General features: G+C 37.9%; 1 protein-coding gene across 1 annotated transcript in view; it reads right to left on the bottom strand.

Moving 5' to 3' along the window:
* Positions 1 to 26411, bottom strand: part of PKHD1L1 (PKHD1 like 1) — a 156342-nt gene that overhangs the window by 6385 nt on the left and 123546 nt on the right. The window contains exons 64-76 of the mRNA XM_032610093.1: positions 22928 to 23076; positions 22723 to 22845; positions 22050 to 22161; positions 21852 to 21968; positions 20015 to 20180; positions 17247 to 17479; positions 16887 to 17054; positions 14125 to 14282; positions 11374 to 11509; positions 8220 to 8564; positions 1383 to 1534; positions 837 to 983; positions 345 to 498 (exon numbers count right to left, since the gene is read on the bottom strand). Coding sequence (XP_032465984.1) covers positions 345 to 498; positions 837 to 983; positions 1383 to 1534; positions 8220 to 8564; positions 11374 to 11509; positions 14125 to 14282; positions 16887 to 17054; positions 17247 to 17479; positions 20015 to 20180; positions 21852 to 21968; positions 22050 to 22161; positions 22723 to 22845; positions 22928 to 23076 — 2160 coding nt within the window. The remainder of the gene's footprint in view (positions 1 to 344; positions 499 to 836; positions 984 to 1382; positions 1535 to 8219; positions 8565 to 11373; positions 11510 to 14124; positions 14283 to 16886; positions 17055 to 17246; positions 17480 to 20014; positions 20181 to 21851; positions 21969 to 22049; positions 22162 to 22722; positions 22846 to 22927; positions 23077 to 26411) is intronic.

The following is a 26411-nucleotide window of genomic DNA, read 5'->3' as shown; positions in this document are numbered from 1 at the left end:
CGGGCTCTAGAGCGCAGGCTCAGTAGCTGTGGCACACAGGCTTAGCTGCTCTGCGGCACGTGGGATCTTCCCGGACCAGGGCTCGAACCCGCGTCCCCTGCATTGGCAGGCGGATTCTTAACCATTGCACCACCAGGGAAGCCCAAGTTACCTGTTTTAATTCCCTTAATTGCTTATTTTATTTTTCACTTTGTTTTGCATATTAAATGTATTTTTGTAAGCCAGACATTCTGATTTCTATAATTTATTGACCAGTGTAGTATAGACTGCTTTGTTCATTAAAAGCAAATTATAATTGTCCCAAAGTTGGGTATGTATGTGAGGATCCAAAATAGTACACTCACCTGTTCTAAGAAGAGTAAGATCTGTGTAGTTGGCCCAACAGCTGCTAAATGGAATTGTTGTGTTTCCACTAAGACCACTGATTTGGTTATTACTGGAGTCCTTTAGTACGGCCTTCAAAGTCAGTGAAGTAATCCCAACTGATACACAATTACCCTAAAGAAAAAAATAGTAGAGAATTATAACAATTGTCCTGTTCCCATGCTTTTTTTAAGAAAGATATTTGGAACTTTATTTTTTTTAACGCCTCATTTCAAATTTTAAATCTATAGAAGCTCCTTTTCCTGCACAAAGAGTTTGGGCACTGGAGCAAATTCACTGAAAAGAAACATTTTTAAAACAGTAAAAGGTGATAGTCATAGATATTAGTCCAACTTTGAAGAGGCAGTGCAATCCTTAGGTTGCCAGTCTACCAGGATTAGTGAAGTCGGTTCACCCTCCAGAATTTATAGCTTAATTCTTCCACTTAAATAAATCTTTGAGTTATAACTTACATCAGAATCTACTGCCTTTATGGAAGGTTGCTGAGAAAGTGGCTGTCCCAGCTGTGTTGCCACCGGCTGAGTGATCACTGACAGCGAGGACAAAAAGGCCACATGATGAACAGGAAATGCAAACCTTTCAACCGGTTGGGCAGTCACCTGTAAATGGTCACGAGTGATGAAGTGGTTTTCACATGATAAACTACATTCAGTAGCAAACTCGTCTTAGCCAGGCTAAATGTTTTATCATTGTTTATTTAAAAGTATGTTTAATACATTAAGTCAATATTATTATAATATTTCCTCTAGAGCAAATTTATGAAGCATTGTTGTAAATAGTCAAAGCAAAGCACATTTTATACCAATACATAATTTTTAGAAGAGATGCTCCTTTTTCAACTACTTTATCATTTTAGTAATACTGTAAAAAAATAATCAACAATAAATTAGAAAGACATGCCCTCTAAATTATTGTATTGAAATAGAAAAATAGTTAAAATAAGAAATAAGCAACGTTTTAAATAGCTAAAATGCATTTTTCTAGTCACATTTTCTTACCTTAATCCAGCCAGAATCACTTGGGCTGGGGATAGGACTGGTAATAGACATGGAAGAGATATTAAATCCAAGGATACTACTGGTTTTTCCTAAAATTACAGCTTGTCCAAGAGAACCAGCAGTTTCTTGGAGTTCAGATAACTGCATCTGACCTATGAGGAAACAGTGTTATGACATGTGGATTATAAGAATATGGAATAGTGAGAACATGTGAGAATATCTCACTTTCGTTTTTGTTTGTGCTGCTTGCTCCATCCAAATTATAGAATTTTACAGCTCTCTAACTGTACATGAGCTAAACATGACTAAGTCATACTAAGGAGGTCAGGAAAATTAAAAACTCAGTAGAATATGTTTCTTAAGCTGGAATTAAAGAAAAAACAAAGGTAGATAAAATAAATTCAAGAAAAATGAGTGAGAGCATGCTGAGAAAACTACTTTCCTATGTCATCTTTTGTTTAGAAGTGAAGTACTATCATGTATGTCTATCATCGCATATCACTTTTTTTTTTTTTTTGCGGTACGCGGGCCTCTCACTGCTGTAGCCTCTCCCGTCGCGGAGCACAGGCTCCGGACGCGCAGGCTCAGCGGCCATGGCTCACGGGCCCAGCCGCTCCGCGGCACGCGGGACCCTCCCGGACCGGGGCACGAACCCGTGTCCCCTGCATCGGCAGGCGGACTCCCAACCACTGCGCCACCAGGGAAGCCCCGCATATCACTTTTTAACAATAGAATGTTAATTGTGGAATGGAAGGATAATTAACATCATCGAATTTATAGTATGAATTAATCAGTTGCTAACGTTAGCATTAAATTACTAACAAAAAATTGTTATTTGCTTGGGACATTGACAATTTTCAAGGTTAATTCTAACATGGTAGGTAGTTTCTGTTCCCTTTTTCTAGTTTGGCAGTTCCTCTTAAACCTACTGCCCCACTAACGCTCCTTATGTTATGAAGGGACACCTCTACACGCTGTACTCCTTTTGTCAGAAGCCTGGAACTCTTGCTTGAACCCTTCTTCTACTTCACCTCTCTTGCACACCATTTAATCAGTTCTCAATTTCTAAATCTGCCTCCACTGCGCAAATCCTAGTTAACCCATCAGCAGCAGAGATACTAAAACAGCTTTTAAACTGGCTTTCTTGTATCCATTCTCTCCCTCTTGCACTCCGTTCCATACACTATAGTCAGAGTGATCGTTTAAGAAACCGCAGCCAGGATGTTTTGGTGTACTGTTTCTACGATTCTAGCACCTTCCACATCCAGAGTCATGCCTTACGGACTTCAATCGTTGAGTTTCTTCCATGAAGGCTAAGCCCTGAAGCTTAGTGTGCTCGGGAAGAAGGAGGCAACACTCTTGGGCAGCAGGTCTCACACGACACTTTCAAAATCACACCCTTGGGGAATTTCAGTCCCTGTCCCTTGGAAAGGTCTCTTGGTTGATTCAGACTCTTTGGGGTAAATGGCAGTCTAGCGGGCTCCCCCCGCCACTCCCTCCACACACTCTCCTGCAAGATGGCTTCCCAGGTAGGAGGGCTCACGTAGCAGCAGTACAAAGGAGCTTCACGTCCATACACTACTACTACCACCTCTCCTCACTGGTTTTCTGTGCAGGGTGGCCAGTCTGACCAGGCTGCACTAACAGGTTCTCTCTGACCATTTGATGTGTGAAGGCATCCATTTCTGCCGACTGCCTTCTAGAAACCAAAGACCTTAACTTGAAGAGCTCTTATTCCTGACATGACTCTTTATCCAGAGGTCCCCTCAGTACTTAAGTAACTGCTTTCTAGGACATCTGGGAACTTCTGGATCTCCTGACACTATGTGAAGGCTATGGGGAGTTAGGAGTATTACTATGAATACATGCACATCTTTCTTGCCACTTCCCAATATTTTGCTGTGATGTCACTCCTTGCCAGGTTGTAGGGCTTTCCTCAAGACCTCAAACCCTACTTCAGTCTAAGTCTGGGAAATAGGTCATTGATCTGTCCTTCCTCCTGCCCCTATTTCCATGTTCTTAGACTGTATTATGCCTATATCTGGACAAATCTAACAAGATAAAACTGCTTTAAGGGAGTAGAGAGTGGGAGAAGTTGTGTGTGAAGCAGTTTAGATCACATAGAGGAAATAAATCACAGTTTCTTTGGACATCTGAGTGGCTAGTGTAGTAAATACTGGACTCCAATACATGTAAGGGCTTACCAGGGATTTCTTTTTTTTTTTTTTAACATCTTTATTGGAGTATAATTGCTTTACAATGGTGTATTAGTTTCTGCTTTATAACAAAGTGAATCAGTGATACATATACATATATTCCTATATCTCTTCCCTCTTGCGTCTCCCTCCCTCCCACCCTTCCTATCCCAGCGTCTAGGTGGTCACAAACCACCTAGCTGATCTCCCTGTGCTATGTGGCTACTTCCCACTAGCTATCTGTTTTACCTTTGGTAGTGTATATATGTCCATGCCCCTCTCTCACTTTGTCACAGCTTACCCTTCCCCTCCCCGATATCCTCAAGTCCATGCTCTAGTAGGTCTGTGTCTTTATTCCCGTCTTACCCCTAGGTTCTTCATGACCTTTTTTTTTTTTTCTTAGATTCCATATATATGTGTTAGCATACGGTATTTGTTTTTCTCTTTCTGACTTAACTTCACTCTGTATGACAGATTCTAGGTCCATCCACCTCACTACAAATAACTCAATTTCGCTTCTTTTTATGGTTGAGTAATATTCCATTGTATATATGTGCCACAACTTCTTTATCCATTCATCTGTTGTGGACGCTTAGGTTGCTTCCATGTTCTGGCTATTGTAAGTAGAGCTGCAATGAACATTTGGTACATGACTCTTTGAATTATGGTTTTCTCAGGGTATATGCCCAGTAGTGGGATTGCTGGGTCATATGGTAGTTCTATTTGTAGGTTTTTAAGGAACCTCCATACTGTTCTCCATAGCGGCTGTATCAATTTACATTCCCACCAACAGTGCAGAGTGTTCCCTTTTCTCCACAACCCTCTCCAGCATTTATTGTTTCTAGATTTTTTGATGATGGCCATTCTGACTGGTGTGAGATGATATCTCATTGTAGTTTTGATTTGCATTTCTCTAATGATCAATGATGTTGAGCATTCTTTCATGTGTTTGTTGGCAATCTGCATATCTTCTTTGGACAAATGTCTATTTAGGTCTTCTGCCCATTTTTGGATTGGGTTGTTTTTTTGTTATTGAAGCTGCTTGTAAATTTTGGAGATTAATCTTTTGTCAGTTCCTTCATTTGCAAATATTTTCTCTCATTCTGAGGGTTGTCTTTTGGTCTTATTTATGGTTTCCTTGCTGTGCAAAAGCTTTGAAGTTTCATTAGGTCCCATTTGTTTACTTTTGTTTTATTTCCATTTCTCTAGGTCAAAAAGGATCTTGCTGTGATTTATGTCATAGAGTGTTCTGCCTATGTTTTCCTCTAACAGTTTGATAGTGTCTGGCCTTACATTCAGGTCTTTAATCCATTTTGAGCTTATTTTTGTGTATGGTGTTAGGGAGTGTTCTAATTTCATACTTTTACATGTACTTGTCCAGTTTTCCCAGCACCACTTATTGAAGAGGCTGTCCTTTCTCCACTGTACATTCCTGCCTCCTTTATCAAAGATAAGGTGACCATATGTGCATGGGTTTATCTCTGGGCTTTCTATCTTGTTCCATTGATCCATATTTCTGTTTTTGTGCCAGTACCATACTGTCTTGATTACTGTAGCTTTGTAGTATAGTCTGAAGTCAGGGAGCCTGACTCCTCCAGCTCCATTTTTCGTTCTCAAGATTGCTTTGGGGGCTTCCCTGGTGGCGCAGTGGTTGAGAGTCTGCCTGCCGATGCAGGGGACACGGGTTCGTGGCCCGGTCCAGGAAGATCCCACATGCCGTGGAGCGGCTGGGTCTGTGAGCTATGGTCGCTGAGCCTGCGCGTCCAGAGCCTGTGCTCCGCAACGGGAGAGGCCACAACAGTGAGAGGCCCACATACCGCAAAAAAAAAAAAAAAAAAAAAAAAAGATTGCTTTGGCTATTCAGGGTCTTTTGTGTTTCCATACAAATTGTGAAATTTTTTTGTTGTAGTTCTGTGAAAAATGCCAGTGGTAGTTTGATAGGGATTGCATTGAATCTGTAGATTGCTTTGGGTAGTAGAGTCATTTTCACAATGTTGATTCTTCCAATCCAAGAACATGGTATATCTCTCCATCTGTTTGTATCATCTTTAATTTCTTTCATCAGTGTCTTATAATTTTCTGCATACAGTTCTTTTGTCTCCTTAGGTAGGTTTATTCCTAGATATTTTATTCTTTTTGTTCCAGTTGTAAATGGGAGTGTTTTCTTAATTTCACTTTCAGATTTTTCATCACTAGTGTATAAGAATGCCAGAGATTTCTGTGCATTAATTTTGTATCCTGCTACTTCACCAAATTCATTGATTAGCTCTAGTAGTTTTTCTGGTAGCATCTTTAGGATTCTCTATGTATAGTATCATGTCATCTGCAAACAGTGACAGCTTTACTTCTTCTTTTCCGATTTGTATTCCTTTTATTTCTTTTTCTTCTCTGACTGCTGTGGCTATAACTTCCAAAACTATGTTGAATAAGAGTTTACCAGGGATTTCTAAGAGTCAGTGAGCAATCTATATATGTGGCATGGACCTGCTACAACTCCTAGACTAAATTAACAGACTATGTTGAGCCCAAAGCCCTGATTCTGTAGCTACAAGGAAATACAAGTTTGATGAAGGAAAGTAACCTGTGACTGGGCAGAGAACATCACTGTAAGATCTGGTTGCAGCACAAGCCTATGCTTCCTGTTTCCTTCAACAAAGAGAGTTGATGAGCACCTCATTCCATTCACACAAGACTTTTCACAGGCTTATCCCCACAAGGGAAGAACCTGCTGCCTGCCTAACTGGTAGAATTCCAGAACAGCAATGTGGCAGATGCATGGGGTTAAAGCTCAGAAGCAAACCTCCTAGAGAAATAAGTGATGACCCCCAGTGGCAGAAGATGAGAACTTCACCCAGTACCTAAGTTTACACATAAGAGAGCCTGGGAGTTTAATGAAAAAGATGCTGGACAGGAATAGGGTAGATCAGGATTTTCTGAGTCTGAAATTTATACAGCGTGGAGGCTCTCTTTATGAACAAGTCTTATTTGTGCAACTTTTATAGTAACAGTCAATTATTTGACCACATTATTAAGTGGACCCTTCTCCCAGGGCCTTGAAAGTTAAAGCCCCTCCCAGGACTTGTACAAGTAAAGGGTCTTTTATCTTAAGCTTCATTAGCTGGATGGTAGTATTCCTCTGACAGAGACCCAGATCTCATCTTCTCAGAGAGGGGTATGCCTAGGTGAGAGTACTTGTGCTTGACCACTAGAAACAATGGTACAGTTGGGAATTAGCAGCTGGGGATGCGATTCCATGTCAAGAGGCCAGAAAAGTTCAGTTGCACCACAAGAGAGGCTGATACAGAGCAGAGAAGACCACCCATGCTGTCGCAAAGACTAAGAAAACAAGAGGGCAACAAGAGGGCCTGAGGTCAGGAAAGCCCCTTGGTATTCAGATACCAACTTGAACAGATGGAGAGGAAGAAAATCTGAAGGGTTGAACATTTACCCAAATGCCCAACCAAACTGAGTCACCTTAAGGAAATCATAATTTAAGCCAACAAAGTTTCCTCTGATGGGATAGCTGAGTTTATTTTTATCTCTGATACCTAGAAAATAGGGTATGAGGGACTTCCAGGTGGCGCAGTGGTTAAGAATCTGCCTGCCAATGCAGGGGACACGGGTTCGATCCCTGATCCGGGAAGATCCCACATGCCGTGGAGGAACTAAGCCTGTGCACCACAAATACTGAGCCTGTGCTCTAGAGCCCGTGAGCCACAACTACTGAGCCCGCATGCCACAACTACTGAAGCCCATGCGCCTAAAGCCGGTGCTCTACAACAAGAAAAGCCACCTCAATGAGAAGCCCGCACACTGCAACAAAGAGTAGCCCCCGCTCGTCGCAACTAGAGAAAGCCCGTGCGCAGCAACGAAGACCCAATGCAGCCATAAATAAATAAATAAATAAATTTTTTAAAAAAGGAAATAGGGTATGAGGAGTGAGGGACAGAGAAAGGGGTGATGGCTGGTAAGGCTGATTAGGTCAATCATAGAAATTAAAGACAACATATTCTGGTACATTTGCACTTGTTAGTATAAATATGTGACTTTACTCTGGAAATCTAACCCACCACCCGACCTCTCAGAATCGTCTATTATGTCCCTTAGGAAAACATCCACTGTCCTTCTCTTCGCTTACAAAGGGGAGAACTTCTTGTGGTTTCCCACAATCTAGCATCTGCTTCCTTCTCAGCCTTGTCTCTGGCAGCTTGTCCTTCCTGATGCCTTTGCTGCAGACATATTGGGTCCATTCCAGTTCTTCAAATGTACCAAACTCACCAACTACTTCCTCAGCCTCCAGCCTCTCACCTCCCACTTTTCACTGACCAGCTCTTTTCACCCTTAATCTCTCAGCTATAAAGGTCACTTCCTTAGGTCACCTCTAGGATCTTTTATGTTAGGTCAAATCCTTCTGTTGAAGTAATTAACTGCTACAATAACAAAAAAAAAAAAGGTTGAAGTTCCTTCATAATTCAAAATAGTTTGGGAGTAGAGCAGGGAGAAGGGTCTCTAGGCCCTTATAGGGTTCAGGATGTGGGGTTGGTGGGATTTCCTGAGGCCCGGTTTACCAAGCCTTGATAGGGTTATTTATGGATGTGGTTTTGAATTACATTACTCTGTCTCAAATGTCTACTTTTCATACCTGTAGTGTCATTGGTTATGAACTGAGGGGGAGAATCTCCAATCTCCAGTTCAACTGTGAGCCCCGTGGATCTCTTCCTTCGCAGACTCTCCCCTTGTATTACTTTGCTGACACGGATTTTGTCACTTGATATCCTTAGGAACAAGGCAAGATTTCTAACCAGATTATGAGAACTGTAAAAGTCATCTTCTGTTACAGCAGGTAACTGGAAAGAGACATATATGACTGAAGTGGTGTGGATTTCAACAGGTATAGTTCCTTTAACCAAAAGGTAAAGCATCTGGTACGTTCTGTCAAAGTAGTTTTCACCAAGGACAGTGGAATTCAGGTTAGGAAGGGATTGCTCTATGAACGAAAAAAGCCAAAATAGCACAGTTAAATTTATTTACATTATCATAATTACCATGCAGTATTTAATATTTGTTTAAATCTAGGAAATTTCGAAAAAGTTCAACATTATCATTCTTTCATAGGAAAATGTGCATATTAAAAACAAAAACACTTATAGAACTGACATGCAAAATTAAAGTCAATTTTAAAAATAATACCATTAATAATTATACATGAAATTTATTTTAAAAATCAATTAGCTATAGACACGTACAAATGAGAAATAAAATCTAATTATGAACCAGGAGCCTATGTTGTAACACTATTCACATTTTCAGAATTTTAAAGCCCTGACCAAAGGCATTTGGTAATTTAAAAATGTAAGTTTAACAGCCATCTAGTTTATGCAGTGCTATCTCTTAAGGAAAAATGATGATTCAGTGCTTCTATTTTTACTAAGGACAAAAGTATGTAATACAAATGAAGTATATACTAAAACATCTCAGAAGGCTTTTACATCAATAAAAGAAGTTTACATTTCAGCCTGAAAACGGTCAACACAAATATTCTACTAGGGCACTGAATTTTGTAAAAGTGATTGAGATTATATATACATATATATGTATGTAATGAATAAATATTACTGATTTCAGGGCAGAGTATAAACAACGTCCAAGAAGTAATAAATCCACGAACACATATTGAGCCCAAAGTCTGACTGTATAGTAATACTGGAATGTGACATGTAGCTTCTTACCACATTTCATGGTGAGGCTTACTAAGAAAAAGGAATTAGAATCTTAGAATAAAGAGGTAATTTCTTATTAATGTAATAAACATTCATAGCAATGGCATTAAGAAGCTATTTCATTATTACTACATTTTAAAAAATATCTTCTAGTATAAGTTCTAGATGCAATTTGGCTTAAACATTCTGTGAATCTGAAAAATGCGTTTTTGTATTATAAATTGAAGCTGCTCTCAAGCTACTGTTACAGGTGCGTACACCACGTATCCAAGCTAACTTTCTCATGTCTTCACAGTAATGGAAGGAATCAGAGATATAGATAATAATAAACATTTTGGGTAATCTAAAAAGATATGTATAGATTCATAATACAGGGATATTATTTTCCATTCCAAGTATCAAAGCAAAATGTTTATCCAAAAGCAATGCTATTTCAGAAAAAAATAATTCTAAAAGGGCAGTGGTGGTATTGTTTTGCAGCCTTGTGTAACCAGTTCTTGTATTAAATTCTGCCTGTTGAGATAATTTTTATTTTCTTGACTTGAACGATAGAGTACTTTGTGCCAAAAGCACCGTTTTAAAAAAGGTTAAAATTTATGAGAATTAAGCTGTAAATATGTGCAATCATTTGTACGTAAAAATAACACACTCTCTTAGCTTCTAAAGAGGCAATGTAGCATAATAGCTAAGTGCGTGGGTTCTAGAGCTAGACTCTCTGTGATCGGTACCTTGCTCTGCCCCTACCACCTTTGATACTGCTCTGGACTGAACTGTGCCCCCCCAAATTCATGTGCTGTAGCCATAACCCCCAATGTCACAGTATTTGGAGATAGGGGCCTTGGCGAAATAATTAGGTTTAGATGAAGTCATGAGGGTGGGGAGGGGACTTCATGATGAATTAATGCCCTTATAAGAAGAGACACCAGGGCACTCTCTCTCTCTCTCTCTCTCTCCCTCACTTCCTATCTCTGCCACCTGAGAACACAGCGAGAAGGCAGCCATCTGCAAGTCAGGAGGGGTGCTCTCACTGGAACCAGACCATACTGGTACCCTGATCTCGTACTAGCAGCCTCCAGAACCATGAGAAAAGAAATTTGTTTTTAAGCCATCTAGTTTACGGCATTTTGTTATGGCAGCCCAAGCTAAGACAGAAAGCATGGCAAACTACTTCACCCCCTTGTGTCTCAGTTTACTCATCTGCGCCTACCTCAAAGTGTTATTATTAGGATATAGTAACCGTTAGTTATTATATACAAAGCACTTAGAACAGTGCCTGACACACAGTAATGTCTCTGGAAATATCAGATGTTCATGTTATTAGTAGAAGTAGGACTTGCTTCGCAGATAGTAATGAATACAGGTATCCATTCATACTCTCCTGTCAAGCTTATATTATGATCTACAGCACACATTTATGTAATCGTTAGCCAAGATTATGGGGCACAGCTAAAAAATGATGATAAGTAGCACATGTGGAAAGGAATGGATTGGCCTTATTAGTACCTGTTTAATAAAAAAATTCAATGTATAGAGATAAATCCTGGTCTTGCAACACTGGTAAATGGGTAAGTTAGCTTCTTCCATGTATTTCCTTTAAATCCAGAGTTTACGTCATAATATTTACCTCATGGTGCTCAACTAATGTTATGCTAGCTTTCTTGGCAATACTTCTGGTGACTGCCAATGAACTTAGGTTCTGACCTCTATGAAACAGAAGTAAAGCAGAGATAGGGTGAAAATTTTAAGCAAAAAAATCTCTTCTGTACGCAGGAATAAGTGAACTAAATGTGTAGAATGTAAATGTTCTCGGGAGGCAAAGGAATATCCATCACACGCACAAACTTTTATCTGCATCTGTGCAGATAGATAAGAATTCCATCTGGAGTGATCTTTCAGGACACACATGTTATAAATGAACACATTTTAGTGTTTGGTGGACCATGGGTAAAAATTTATTTTCTCTTGTATTTGTCAAGGGCTAAGGAACTAAAAATATTATAATGAAACATTATAAAGAATGTTATGCATAATTAAGTATACATATACAATGTATGCTGTATTTTTCTGAGGAAATACCTGTATACACATGTCGATTAAGTTCACAGTGTTTCTTTTGGGAGTTCCATACTGTATTCTGGGGGCAGACCAATGAATTGTTCACATAGACATCCAAACGTTGACGTGTGGGGAAAAAAATTCCCACCAGAACAGCCTGTTAAAAATAAACAACATTTTTGCATCTTAAGAGAGCAATGAAACAGAATATTTAGAATTTAGCACTTAAAAAATATCCTTTATACATGCCTTCTGGAGAATATTAAAACTAACTTTTATGGATTCAGGATACATATTGAGTTAAAAATTTTAAACAGATTTACATTCAACCATTCATAGAAAAGAATGTAATGTAAGAAAAAAATATTAGAGGACAATCTCTAAATTAAAGAGAGGGTTCCTTTAAAAGATAATGTTCAATACAGGCTTTCAACTCTAGGGGCAGGGGAAACAGGAGAGTTAGCAAGTGCTCTGTACAATGCAACCACACACAATTAGGCACTTAATGTTGAAAAAAATGCTTATCTCTGATTTTGGTAATAAGACTAAAAAAAGGTCAGTCAAAAAACTATGCTCAAAAAAAAAAAAAAACTATGCTCATTAAATTTTGGTCATTTTTCATGTTCATTCCCCACATTTCATGCTATCAGGTATAATCATAAAGTGAGGAGACTTAGCTTTTGCAAAGGTGGGGAGGAATTTATAAGGAATCTAATAAGCTACAGGTAGTTTTGGAATCTTCTTTTGAGATTGTTTGCAGAGGCTCAGAATATTAACAGTCACGTTACTTCAGAGTTACCATTTTTATTTTTAAAATTAAAAAGATTCTCTTTCATTCACTATTTTAGGAACTCTCAAAAGTCTCTGCCCTATTTGAGCTTACATTCTAGAATAAGGAGAGACAATAAATAAAATAAAAAATAAAGTATGAAGCATGTTAGAAGGTGATAAGTTCTATGGAAAAAAAAAAAAGGTAGATCAGAGTCTGAGTAATTGGGTGAGCCAGGCACAGAGGGGTGGTCAGGGTAGGCCTACTGAGGAGAATGGGAGTTGATGAGGTGGGGGAGTCAGCCACCCAGAGTAGAATATTCCAGGCAGACTCACCATTGGAAGCGTAGGCCCCGGTGATAGCATGTCTGGTATATTGAGGAACAGCAAGGAGCCCAGTATGGCTGGAGGAGTAGAAGAAGTCAGAGAGCTAAGGGTTGGGGGAGAGTCTCAGGGTGCCTTGTAGGCCATTGTGAGGACTCTGGCTCTTGTGCAAAGGCCAACAGGGAAATTATTGCAGGGTTTGGGGCACAGGAATGGCCTGCTCTGACTTATGTCTTGAAGGTATCTCGGTGGCTAATGATGTGAGAACAGGCAGCAGAGGGGACAAAGGCAGAGCAGGAGGAGGAGTTGGGAAGCAACTGCCTTAATCCAGGGAAGAGATAATGTTGGCTCAAACCGGATGGTAGCGCTGGACGTGAGAAGTGGTGATTCTGGTTATTTTGAAGGAAGACTCAACAGGATTTGCAGATGGACTAGATGAGGAATGTGAGAGAAAGAGAGGAATCAAGAGTGATTCCAGGGCTTCCCTGGTGGCGCAGTGGTCAAGAGTCAGCCTGCCAATGCAGGGGACACGGGTTTGTGCCCCGGTCCGGGAAGATCCCACATGGCGCGGAGCCGCTGGGCCCGTGAGCCATGGCCGCTGAGCCTGCGCGTCCGGAGCCTGTGCTCCGCAACGAGAGAGGCCACAGCAGTGGGAGGCCTGCGTACCACAAAAAAAAAAAAAAAAAAAAAGACTGATCCCAAGGTTTTATCTTGAGCAGCTGAAAGGACAGAACTGCTATCACCATTCTCAGGTGTCTCCTTTCCTTACTCCTCTCTCTGCTTCCTCTTATCAGTGTCCTTTCTTCACGTTCTACTCTGGGACTTTCAAATCTCATACTCTTAGAAAAGAAAATCTATATTATGAGACTTCTGCTTGACCTCATACTCGTTTTCCACTGACATAGCGTATATAAAGTTAATCATCCCGGCTGAATTCTGTTTATAGCAGAGTTGACATTATTGAAGATACTTCAGATAATGTGCTATGATCTCTGAAGTAAATTCCAAAGGTGTATTTCTGACACATATAAATAATAGCAGCATGGAAGAATGAAAATATAATCCCGCGTGACCAGTTTTAGATGCATGCTATTTTTATGTAAAGGTTCAGGTGTGCTTGCTAATCACACAAGTCAGAAATCACTCTTACCCCTCAAATGTAGAAGCACAAACAAGTACATATGGGGAGAGGTGTTTGGAATTCATATGTGCTCTCAGGCTGACGAAAACTGTCTGGACTCAGTATTTTTATGGTACCCTACTGGTCCTTGAAAATGAGCTGTAAGGCTGACGATGTTCCAGAGGACAGGGAAGGAGATAAAGTCCTTAGCAGATAGAAATATATGCACATGACACCAATAACTCTTTTTCTTTTTTAGATTTTAAAAAATTTATTACTTCAAATAATTGAACAGAAATAATCTTCATAGAATCACTGAATGACAAAGTGCATTTCTTGACAGTCAATAAATGAAATAGATAATTTTTATGTTTTTATTATTTTCTTACATAGCTATCAATAATTTTTTTTTATTTAAAAAATTTTATTTTATATTGGAGTGTAGTTAACAACGTTGTGTTAGTTTCAGATAGATACACGTATTAGTATAACTGAATCAATCACTTGTCTGTGCACCTGAAACCAATTACTCTTAAGAAATAATTTCTATCTTGCCTTACCTTGTCATGGTCAACATTAAGCAACATCAGTCGAAGATTCTGGGGACTAGTGCCAGTGAAGTAGACCTCATAAGATTTGCCCAGAGCCACGATGCTATGAAACAGGGACAGTCTTCTCTGGCATGTGTACCCGGCACACCAGCCATGATCCTGTGGGCCTACATCCAAACAAATGAAAGTTCATGTTCTGTGCTATGAATATTATTAGTGCAAAGCCCGAAGAGTAATTGTATTAAAAATAAATTGCAGTGGTCAAGTTCAGCATTTACAGCCATTATCCATCCACCCATCCATTCAGTGATCTAAGCTATTTCTCAAACCTTGCCTTAAAAAGGAAGGCAGGGAAGCAACTCCCTCTCTACTATCCTTACTTTTAGACTGCCCAGGGTCAGAAGGGTATATGTTGAGGATTTGTGCTGGAAGGTCACTGAAGGAAATAGATTTACTTGTATCTCTACTTAAATAATCATTTAAGTCCAGGCCCCATGGAGAGGAAGAAAATGCTTGATGCTTTCTCCTATTTCACAAGTGTGACTTTGGGTGGGGAACCAACTTTCTCAGACTCTTTGCTGAGAACTATGCTATAACAGAGATAATTTGTTAAAAATAAAGCCTGTACATAGAAAACAGGGACATTTGTATGTCTGAACCACTGATTTATTAATTATTTCTTTCACTCATTTGTTCATTAATTTGTAAATTCGACAAACTCTTTTGTGTTTTTTTATTGCCTTTAACCTTCCTCCACTGTTATTTTAATAAATTTTTGTTAAAGACTGTGATTATAGGTACTATTGGAGGGTCAACGTCATTAAATAACTGAAGCAATCTGAGAAATAACACTCCATTAAACCTTCTAGAAAACCAAAAGAAAGTGGATGCTTTGCACCTGAATCCAGAACACATGTAACATGACTGCTGTAGAAAACTTCTCTATTTCACTCAGTTTTAAAGTATAAAACAGTGAGTGAGACATGGAATGATGAATTTTCTTGATGTATTTATTCATAAGCTCTGCTTAATTTCCTAGCTTGCTTGGAATTATTATCAATATTTATAAATGAAGTTTGATTGAATTTTAAACCAATATAAACTTCTGAAGCTTAAGTACAGCATAACCTATCCTTTATTATCCAAAATATAAATCCCACTTTTGAAGAAACCTTCATTGTGGGTTTTGAAAATAGAAATTTCTATGTATAAAATGAAAAATTTAGACTGATAAAAGCCATATTTTAAAAATAAAATTGAGTACTAAAATTTAAAGGGAAACTCTAGTGGTATGTACAAATTTTATCTTGGGAATTTTTCTTTCCACCTAGTATAGTGCATCCCAAGCTTCAAGAATCCTTCTAACACCTACATAATTTTTGCCATGCTTCTATCATTTACATTATCATTAAATTACATTCTCATTAAATTGAGACATTTAAAAAATTTATTTAAAAGAGAAATGTCATATCACTATTGTAAATGGAAAACTCATATGGCCTTTCAGAAAAGGAAAATGTAATAACAAATAGAATGAAACCTTTCTCCACCATATAAAACAGAGCAATTCGAAAACATCTTCATTATTCACCGACTGGCCTAAAATTCTTCCCACAGTCTCTGCTTTATAAGATCTGAAAGGCAGCATTTGAAATTGGGTTGATCATAGGTCATAGAAACCAGGCAGACTGCATGTTGGGGCAGAAGTGGGGAGTGACTTAAAATCATGTAACTTTGAGACACTTCTGATTTAGCTCATTCTATTCTCTTCAGCAAGTTAAAAAAAAATGAACTTGTAGGGTATTGACTATTTTAGGAATCTTAGAATATTTTAGTACATGTTGTGACATCGTCAGGACAGAGAGACCTTTCCGATCCAGGCTATGTGCCTCTTCAGCACTTCAAAGACTCTAAGCCTGATTAGAGACTAATCTTTGCGCCCCCAATGGCACTTCAGGAATAGACAATGAGTCCCTGCCCTCTGTTTTCAGTAACTTTTAGAAGTTCACCTATTTATTCAAAAAGTCTTGAATGACAAGACTCATGGAGACCATTGCCTCTCCTTGGGCTAACAGCCACCAAGGACCAGAATGGAAGAGACCTAGACTGTGGAGCTTGACAACATAGTCATGACAGTTAAAGGAATTAGGAATGAGAAAGACCAAAGCCAACCAAACAAAAAAACCCCACAACACGCTGATTCAAGATTAATTCTTCCAAGTATTCATGAGAATGAAAAACAAGCAGGCTGAGAATATTCATTCTCAAGTATTCCAAATATCATATTATCATTTTTTAAATTTATGTAAAGAAAATTGTTTTTTTTGCAGACTCTTGGATCAATTTTTTCTTAAATATATTTATGCCACCTTCATACCTATAAAGATTACTCAAGGAATAACTTTCCTCCTCTTCTTTTCTTTTTTTTTTGATATTAATGCATTTTATTTTTTTAACATCTTTATTGGAGTATAAATTGCTTTACAATGGTGTGTTAGTTTCTGCTTTATAACAAAGTGAATCTGTTATACATATACCTATGTCCTCTTCTTTTTCTAATGGTCAATTTGGAGTAATTGTCCTGGCTTTCTAATGTGGGGGACTGCTGAAGAGTCAAGTCTCTCTCCTGCACATAGATCTTACAAACAGAAGGCAAGGAAATCCCTATGTATACTAGTTTTATGTGATAGATAATTTATGAGACACGTCCATGAATGTAGTAAATAGTGAATGCCTTGAGTAACTCTAGTTTGTTTACATTGAATACCTACCATTAATGAGATCAACATAACCATTGCTCACTATAGCTACTGGTGAGAGTCTGCGAGTTTCTGCGTCGGAATCCAGGCTTTCAATAACCATCATTGCATATTCCATCCCAAAGCACCGATAGCTCTGCCATTCTGGAATGTACTTACAGGTTGAATCTCTAATAATTCCTAGAAACATAGGAATACACATTTAGAAATGAAACAGAATCTCCTTACAAAAGCTTCCACATACTATCTTTTGCTTGTTACATAACATTAATAAGTAGAAAATATAAATTAGTTGAGTACATCAATCATTAAAAATAAAAGATATATTTTGTTTCATGAACCAGAGGACTAACAGAATAAGATCCAACAAACCTTTATAAGGTGCTTTCTCAGTGACAGGAATTCTACTTCCATTTGGGAATGTGAGCATCACATTAGGAATTCTATAGTCTCCAATTCCAAATTGGCTATTTCCATTCCATTCATATTCTGCTTCAGGTATCACTGAACCAGAATTCCCCAGAAAGGAGCCATCCATATCTCTAAGAAAAGATTTCCTTTTGGCATCACAAACCATGTCTACACAATCAGATGGATTCACCTTACTGTGAAGAAAAGGTGAAATGCATGAATACTTAGATTTGGTATACCTCCCTGTCTCTAGAGAGCATTTGAATATACTTGCGCATTTGATAAGAGTATCAAAAAAATTAATTGATTGAATCTTATTTCAGAAAGGATTCAAAGTGGGACCAAGTAGCATATGTAATTAGCATTGTAATGAGGCCTGATTTTCCACTGTGTTGATTTGGTCTATTATTATGAATCCATTAACATTTCAAAAGGACAAATTGTACCTGTGGGAAATAAAATTAGAATTCCATTTTGCTATTCCGTATTTTGTCGAATGATAGATTTCGTATTTGTGCATTGCTCAAAATATACTAACATTGCCCAAAGAACAGGTAAATTACTCAGTTGTGCAGACATACAAAATCCTTGTGTTAGCAGAGAAGTCTTTATTTTTCCCTTCTTTCTCTTTTTTTAATGGGTCTGTAAGATTTATAAATGTATCATATGCTTTTTATAAAATAATCTAAATACTTAATATAAGTTCAGTCCCCTTCACCTTTCTATCCTAAGCTCTTAGGCTCACCACCAATTACAGATTAGTATATATTCTTGTAGACTTTTACCTACATATATATACAAACAGATATACTTAAATTATGATTTTTATGCTATATATTTTAATAACCATTTTGTAGACACCTGAACTGTAAGAGATGAAATACTATAAACTCATCATGCAGTTCAATCGTAGAAGGTATTCTGCCTTCGTTCTGAACTACCTGGAGTGTTGACTGTTAACTGGTTATAATAATAAAATGGCTGCTTAATTTGCAATGTACTATACATTGTATATTATATATAGTATACAGCATACTTACACTATATGATATACACCATGGGGAAATAGAAATTCATTCTACAGTTATAGCAGCAAAATACTATCTAATAGATCTGAGCTTTTTGCAAAGAAAGACGTGAAGCTATAACTTATCCCTTACTCTACTGTATTAGTTTTGGAGATGATTTGAGTAAATATTTCTGTGGGTCATGTGTTCTTTGTGTTCAAGTGTGTGCAGAGTGTTTTTGTGAGCAAGTCTGTGAATAGACTGCCCAGTGGCACTCTTACATTATGGTTTAGGGCTCTGTCTTACTTCAGGTTCCAAAGAAACAGAGCCTGAGATGTGGATTTTTGTTCAAGTGAGTTATTAAGGGAGTCCTCAATAAGGGAAGGAGAGAAAAGGGAAGGAGAGAAGCCATATAGGGCAAGGGAAAGAAAAGGGAGATGACTATGGTCTATAGACTAGCTTCAATCTGATCCCAGGAGAATCTCTTGATCACTAACTACACCCAGAGCTGTTCCACTTTGAGACAAGGGGGCTGGCCCTTCCGTCCTCTGCATAAATTCGTCATTTTTTGTGGACTACAAGAAGGCAGTGGTAGGGAGAGCTTTAGCCTCTCACAGCTATTCCTGTTTGGCTAAGAGCAGTCTTCTGGAAAAGCAGGAAAATGTAGGTCATTATTGGCCAACATTTAGAGCATCTGGGGACTGGGTGAGCTACTCAGTAAAAGGGATCTGGGATTGTGCCAACAGTATCCCAATAAAAGCACAGGACTCAAAGACATATTTTTAAATGTAATATTTTCTTCATGACCTAGATGTTAAAATTATATATTAAATTTGAAAGATTCAATGATAACTAAATAGGAGGTAACAGCTTTCTAGTGGGGAGAAGCTCTACTGAGCCAAAAAACACTGCAGTTCAACAATTATTAAATGAGGAGGTATAGGGTTGTCATCAAAATAAGATCAGATGAAGTCAAACTATTTATGAAACACTGCATTTCTCTGAAGAGATGCATAGCTAATTAGCATTATTTCTTGTCTTCTCTCTATACTGAAAATGGTCAAAGAGCTCTAATGGAAACTTTCTTTCCTCCAATATTGTCTTATATCTAAATTCCTGGTCTGCATGTCTTTTGAAGAGTAGCAGTTATTGGCTATATTCTTTCAAGACTTAGAATCTACGTGGTTAGCTTCTAGAAATATTCTGACACCAACTAACCTCTGTGATTGAAAAAAAAAAATCACTGTTCAAAGTTTCTGCATATTTTTAGTCACAATGATTATAATGATTCCCGTTTAATTTCCAAGTACATGTTGGGATGCATATAATAAGATATTTGTAAAGCAAAAGGAAACAAAAGAGGTAAGGGAAAGGGAAGAAATGATAGACATGACTTTCATTCCTAATGACTATTAATGGAGAGATATTAATGTACAAATATACTTCTGGCCCATTCTCTTTTATGTTTAATGATGGTGCTATGTATGATACATGGGGGAAAAAAAAGTATGAGAAAATATACATATTAAGGCCTAGCTTGTTCAACTTACTTGAAGACACAGATATATTAAATACTCTTAATTTTCACAATGTTGATTGAAATTTCATAGACATAAACAGTTACTTTAAATTTAGCAGCTTTCTCAGATCTATGGCAGGGGGAGAAAACAATGGAAAACTGTGATGACAGAAAAGAAGAAACTGAGTTATCATATATTTTACCTTATATCGGGTCTATGTATAAATATTTTTGATTGTTCAGTAGTGTCAACCAGCTGTATGTTCTTCACATGGATTGGATGCTGTAAATCCTCATTTAAAGGGTTAGTAATGAATATCACATTAGTTTCACCTGAACAAACATTTTTAAATCCAACAAATGTGGAACCTAAAACATAAATAATAGAAAAACAATTATTTCCTATAGAGAAAGGGTAAAATCAGTTTCATTTCATGTATATTCCACCAATCATTTAACATTACCTTGAACATGGAACTCTTACCTTATGTGGCAGATAAGTCCACCACTATTTGTGGACTGTATCCACACCACTGAGTAGTCCTCTCCCATATTTCCTCTGAGCTTGGCATATTTTCTCTGTGATTTGCATTGGACAATGGGACAAGAGCAATTGTAGTATAAACAGATCTGAAAAGTGCTTGCATATTAGGGCTCACTCTCTCTTGGTGTTCTTGGGGAATTCTGTGATTACCAGCATGTGAATATGCCTAGGAGACATTTGGCTCAGTCACTCTCATTACCCCATCAAGGGCCAGCACCAGCCACCAGACATAGAAGTGAGACTATCCCAGACTAACCAGCCTCTACACATCTTGTAAAGTGATGGCAGCTCAGTGAATAATCCCAGGTAAGATTAGCAGAAGAATCACCGAGCTGAACAAAGCCCAAATTGCCAATCTACAGAATCATGAGCTCATAAACGGTTGTTTAGAGGCTTTGAATTTTGGGGATGGTTTGTTATGCAGCAAAGGCTAACTGAAATATTATTGCTCTCTTGGTCTTATTGCATATATTATGTGGCCAAAAGATAAAACTGATTAGATCAAAAAATGATCCCCTTTGCACTTAAAATCCAGTAACTCAAAACTGAAAACAGCAAAAAGTGAGTCCAAAAAATTCTTAAATTAGTTATGTGCTATATACTACCCTGCTTGACTGTATTTTCTCCTAAGAAAATATTGTATACACATGAATATAAGCCTGTAGATGAGTATCAATAAAATACTATAGTAATAGATGCGGTTTGTTCCCTGTGTAGATCTCCTTTATTGGTCCTAAACCTATGTAGCATGTTAAATAATTTTTGGCAGGGGTATCATTACAAGTAACACTAAAAAATGATAATTTGTTCTGCATTTCTGGGAATTAAAGTTATGAGAAATAATATGTCAAAACTTAGATGTCTAATTTATTGAACTGCTTTCTTTCAGGTGACACTGGTTAAAGTTATGAAAGGGAGATTTGCTGGCTCAGTGTATTTAATGGGCAAAGCGAAAATACTTGGTATGTTTGCTACATCTATTTTTTTTTTTTTTTTTTTTTTTTTTTGCTACATCTATTTTAATTATTTTACATTTTTAAGGATGCAGCCTGGTTCAGTGAAAAAGCAGCAGATTTTAAGTCAAAAGATCTTGATTCTGATCCTAGTTCTGCCAGCAGCTGTGGGAGTTTGGCAAAACATTTAAGTTCTATGAACTAAAATTTCTGCAGTCATAAAAGCTTCTAATAAAATAAAACCCTAATTATATAAAAGGGCTTTACAATTTAGAGAAACTAATTAATATTAAATCACTATTCCAGTGCTTTTTCTGTTGTTTTAAAAAGAAAATGAAATGTCAGTTCTTTTATATGTATGAATGTTGCCAGGGAACTATTCTTGAAATTGACTCTGATGTCTGGTTTCTTTGCTTGTCGTATTGAGCAGATTAAATTAATCATTATTTTTTTTAACTAACAATGAAACATCACTAGTTATATTCTACATATTCTTTACAGAACTTAACTGAGTAGACTTTCAAAGACTGTGTTTAAACTTGCCTGAGATGTCCAAAAGACCACTGATGGCATTGTAACTCATGATCCCTGCATGGGGTTTCCGCGGTGCCATGTTATGTGCTGAAGCAAAGGTAGGCCAGCAAATCCCACTTCTCCCACCTTTTATAAAAAGAAGAAAGTTAGTGAAATTTGAATATGCACTCATATGAACCCCAAAATTTAAAGTTCTAAAATCTTTACCTGAGGGAGGTCTAGAGCTTCGATGGGCAGCAGACAGTTCAATATTGGGATCATCATTAGTTAGGACATCAGAGCAATTAAATTCAGGGCTACTTCCAACAATTAATGAGTTCTATTTTAAAAAAAAGTTCAAACAGTAAGCTTTATTAATAACTTTTCTTAAAAGAAAACATAATAATGAATAATAATGAATGCCACTGTAGCAAAACACAACCTGTATAACTTTGAGAAGTGGATCATTCATTAAACCAAGTTAAAAAAGATGTGATTTTTGCCCCAAGTGGATGACATTCAAAGTCAAATGGGGGAGACAGGCATGTAAATAATTATATTTAAAGAGATGTTATGTTTCCATGATAGGAATATGTGCAAGGCAAGTAGGAACAAAAAGAGGAGGGAGTGTCAAAACTACCTAAGCTGGTTCAGGAAAGACTTTGTAGAGATAGTGAAAATTTAACTAATTGTGGCAAGATTAGCAGGTGATAAGCAAGAAGAGCTGAGGGAAGGAGTGGGGAGAGGGAAGGACGGAGAGCTTCTTGGCAGAAGGCAATGAGCACAGAGGCAGGAGGTGTGGCTAGTAGGGCAAAGAGGTCAAGAAAATCATCTGTATTCAAGAATTCTACCCTTGTCAGAGTTGCTCTTTCTGCTTTGTGTGGCTGCGTTCAATTCTTACCTTAATCTGCACTGTTTTACTGGAAATTCTGTGAGATATAGCAGGTGGCGTGTAAATCATTGAAGAAATGGCCATTCCATTGTCAACCAGGGTCACGTTATAGATACGCACACTCTCCGTGGTCTGTAATAGAACTTGGAGGTTACATCGTATGAAATATAATCATAAAAGAAAATAAACAATCACTGTTTTGGGATCCATTTACCTGAAAATAAATTCCGTAATCCCAGCATGCCCAAATGGTAAATCCCTGTATAAGAGAGCATCCAGGAAGGCCATCTTGGTTCATATAGATACCAAATAAACCTCCATGGGCTTCATTGTCAAACCACTTTTCCAGAGAATAAGACTGACCTTTGAAGGAAATATGGAACCAGTAAATTAACATTATGAATCAAGTCATAGAGTTATAAGCAGTATCAGTTAAAGTTGAAATTCTTTTAAAAGTTAAATATATGAGTCTGATGCAAATTTTAATAACATGATCAAATATTTGTATGGTTCAGCTACTTACAGTTTATTCTATTTAGTATTTCTCTTATCTAATTTGTCTCTTCAATGTTACTCAGAATAATTGTATATTCATTTGCAAAAGTTTACTTTAGTGCTAGCACCCTTAACTTATTATATCTGGTTAAACATGAATTTCTTTAGAAAGATTATGAAGTTTGAATTCAAACAAGGCTAAACTTGAAAAACACAATGATACCACTTGCTGTCTATAAATGTTACTGGTTCCTTCTGGTCAGCCCATTTTCAAGTTAAGTGTCACTTCCTTAGAAGGCCTTCTCTGACTACCGGATTCATAGTTAGCACCTCAGTTACTTAACATGGCAATTAAAATTTTTTTCACTTTGATATTTAATTACTACTTATTTGTGAATTATTCATCTCCTCTCTCCTATAAGAACGTAAGCTTCATGAAAGAAGAAACTGTCTAGCTCCTTCATGGCCAGATTCTTAGAGCCTAGAAGGTAATGCAGAGGTAGGTGCTCATCAAATACTTCTTGAATTAATGTACGCATGACCTTGGGAAAGTTGCTTAGCATTTTATAACTTAAATTTCCTCATATATAAAAAATTATAATGTCTAATTCAGGGTTGTTTCAAAATGAAATGAAATAACCCACATAAAGTGCCTCAATAAATGGAAGCTATACCCATTATTAATATACAGGATAATTAAAGTGGATTTTCACGAAAGTTTTGCTTATGTACAAATCAGATCAGTGGCCTTAAAAACTCGTCCCAGCCATGCATAAATTTGAGGATTCCCCATAAAGAGCAGCACTGCCTCCTAAACTGTACTTTGTACCAGCTCTCTTGTCCAAGTTCCCCAGGATCTGACTTCCTCCATCTTCGATTGCTTTTCCCTTCTTCCTAGTGTCCTTTGAGACTGACATTTCACCTACGGTCGTCGGCCTGGTTTCTATTGTTTCCTCCCTCAGAAGCTGTCTGCATGGCTACACCTTGGTTCTGCACAATGTAGCCCCATGGACAAGGATGGCTCCACCTTTGGACCCACGTGTGGCAGAGCTCCCTTCCCAGCATCCCAGCCTGTTCCTTGTTAGGGAGATGAACTGTGTAAATTGATGTCCCATTCCGGGAACTTAAACCCTCAGTTCCTCTGTGATGCCTCATATTTCAGTTGCTCCTCATAAACACTCCCGATTATTTAGGAAGATCAATATATTCAGTGAAAAATGCATTATGTGGCATTATACATATTAGTAAATATTCACATTCACAGGTCATATTTTGATTAAAAAACACAACAATACTTCAAAGAAGTTGAAGAGAAATTACATATTTAAAATTTTTTTTTTCTTTTTTTTTTTTGCAGTACGTGGGCCTCTCACTGTTGTGGCCTCTCCCGTTGCGGAGCACAGGCTCCGGACGTGCAGGCTCAGCGGCCATGGCTCACGGGCCCAGCCGCTCTGCGGCGTATGGGATCTTCCCGGACTGGGGCACGAACCCGTGTCCCCTGCATCAGCAGGCGGACTCTCAACCACTGTGCCACCAGGGAAGCCCTATATTTTAAAAATTTAAGTCAAAGAAAAGCTACTTTAAGCTGTTGGGAACTAAAATATTTAAAAAGAACATACACCAAGGAATCAGTTATATCTGTGGCGAAGTTGTTTTATTCCTTCAAAATGTACTTTGCACAAGAAAAAAATTAGCTGAAGTCCAATAATTTTTGAATTTACAGAAAAAAATGCTTATTCAAAGAATTTCAAAAATACCTATAGAGATTGAAAAAATCAACTGTAGAAGGGCTATACATTTTTCAGATAAAATTCCATTTCCTTTAGCTAAGTTTCCCAAGAGGTAAAGCCAGCAGGTCTAGCATTCTTTGACTTTTTTGATTCAATAATTAAGTTATCTGGTTTAAAAGTCAAGAGTTTATAGAAAGTTATACAGTAATAAGTGACCAGTCACCCTGTTCCTACTCACCTTCAATGACTTTTTGCTTTTACACTTTCAGTGTTTCTTTATGTAAATGCATATACCATACATATTCTTTTGTTCCCTTTCTAAGTAACCTCCACTTATCATTTTAGAATGTTCTGGTGACTTCTCCATATTAATACATAGTATGCATCTTTTTTCCTTCTTTTTTTTAGAGGGGCCCAGTGTTCCAGTGTTTGGCTTTATACAACTAGCCCACAGTAACTGGACACAGGGTAGCTTTCCATTTTCTGCCAGTACAGGCCAACGCTGTGATGAATAACCTTGTTCACAGCCCTTTTTCTAACTGCTGTAGAGGCAACTGTTAGATTACAGGAAGTAGAAATGCTGAGTCAAAGGTAAATGCCTCTATAATTTTGGTAGCTATTGCCAGATTCCCCTTTGTAGGGGTTATATCATTTTGTCCTTCAACCAGCAAAGTGTAAATGTTACTATTTCCCTACAGCCTTGCCAGGAGAGCAGTTGTTCAGTTAATTCTTGATTTTTACTAATCTGATAGAAATGTGTCTGAGAACCCTCTGTTCATGTCCTTTGATTTTTTTCATGCTTGCAGGCTTTATCATATGAATAGTGAGCACGTATTCCTTTAAAGCGGAAGCATGAAGTAGTGACATATCCCTATAGGCATGTATCTCTATGCTTACAAGTTGCTTTTGGGAAAGTGATGGTGGGATAAGATAATCACTGTTCAGCACCATCAAACAAGCACTGAAGCTATTGTTAAGAGTGTTTGGATCATAAACATAGAAAATAGTTATCTTAAAAGCCTGTTTTTAAAGGATCTATCCTTCTTTTATTCCCTTGATACTATTAGTCAACACAACTTATCCTATTCTGTCCTCCCCCATCTCTCTGCTGATCCCTTTTGTTTATTTTCATCCCACTGCTTCTCGCCGGATTACTCTCTTTCACTCTTGTCTTCCCAAGTCCATCAGACCCAACTGTCCACCATTCTCTACTTTACCCCCTCTTTTTCTCCCTTACACTCTCTGGCTCACTCTGTCTCCCTGGTTATCCCTCTGATTTTCTCTTTTCTTCTCATCTCCTCTACAGTCACAGGGATAGAATAAAGATACCCTTGTCAAGGAAGAGCTCATGTCCAGTGGGATCAGGAATGAAAACACGCTGTGGCAGGCACAGCTAGTGGCATGGGATTGGACAGAAGGACATGAGGGTATCACGAGGACAGGGCTGGTCACCTTCCTCAGCCTGGGGCTCAG

This window comes from Phocoena sinus, chromosome 17 (assembly GCF_008692025.1).
Source record: "Phocoena sinus isolate mPhoSin1 chromosome 17, mPhoSin1.pri, whole genome shotgun sequence".
Taxonomy (NCBI): domain Eukaryota; kingdom Metazoa; phylum Chordata; class Mammalia; order Artiodactyla; family Phocoenidae; genus Phocoena; species Phocoena sinus.
Note: the sequence above shows the minus strand (reverse complement) of the source record. Positions and strands in the feature narration are given on the sequence as shown.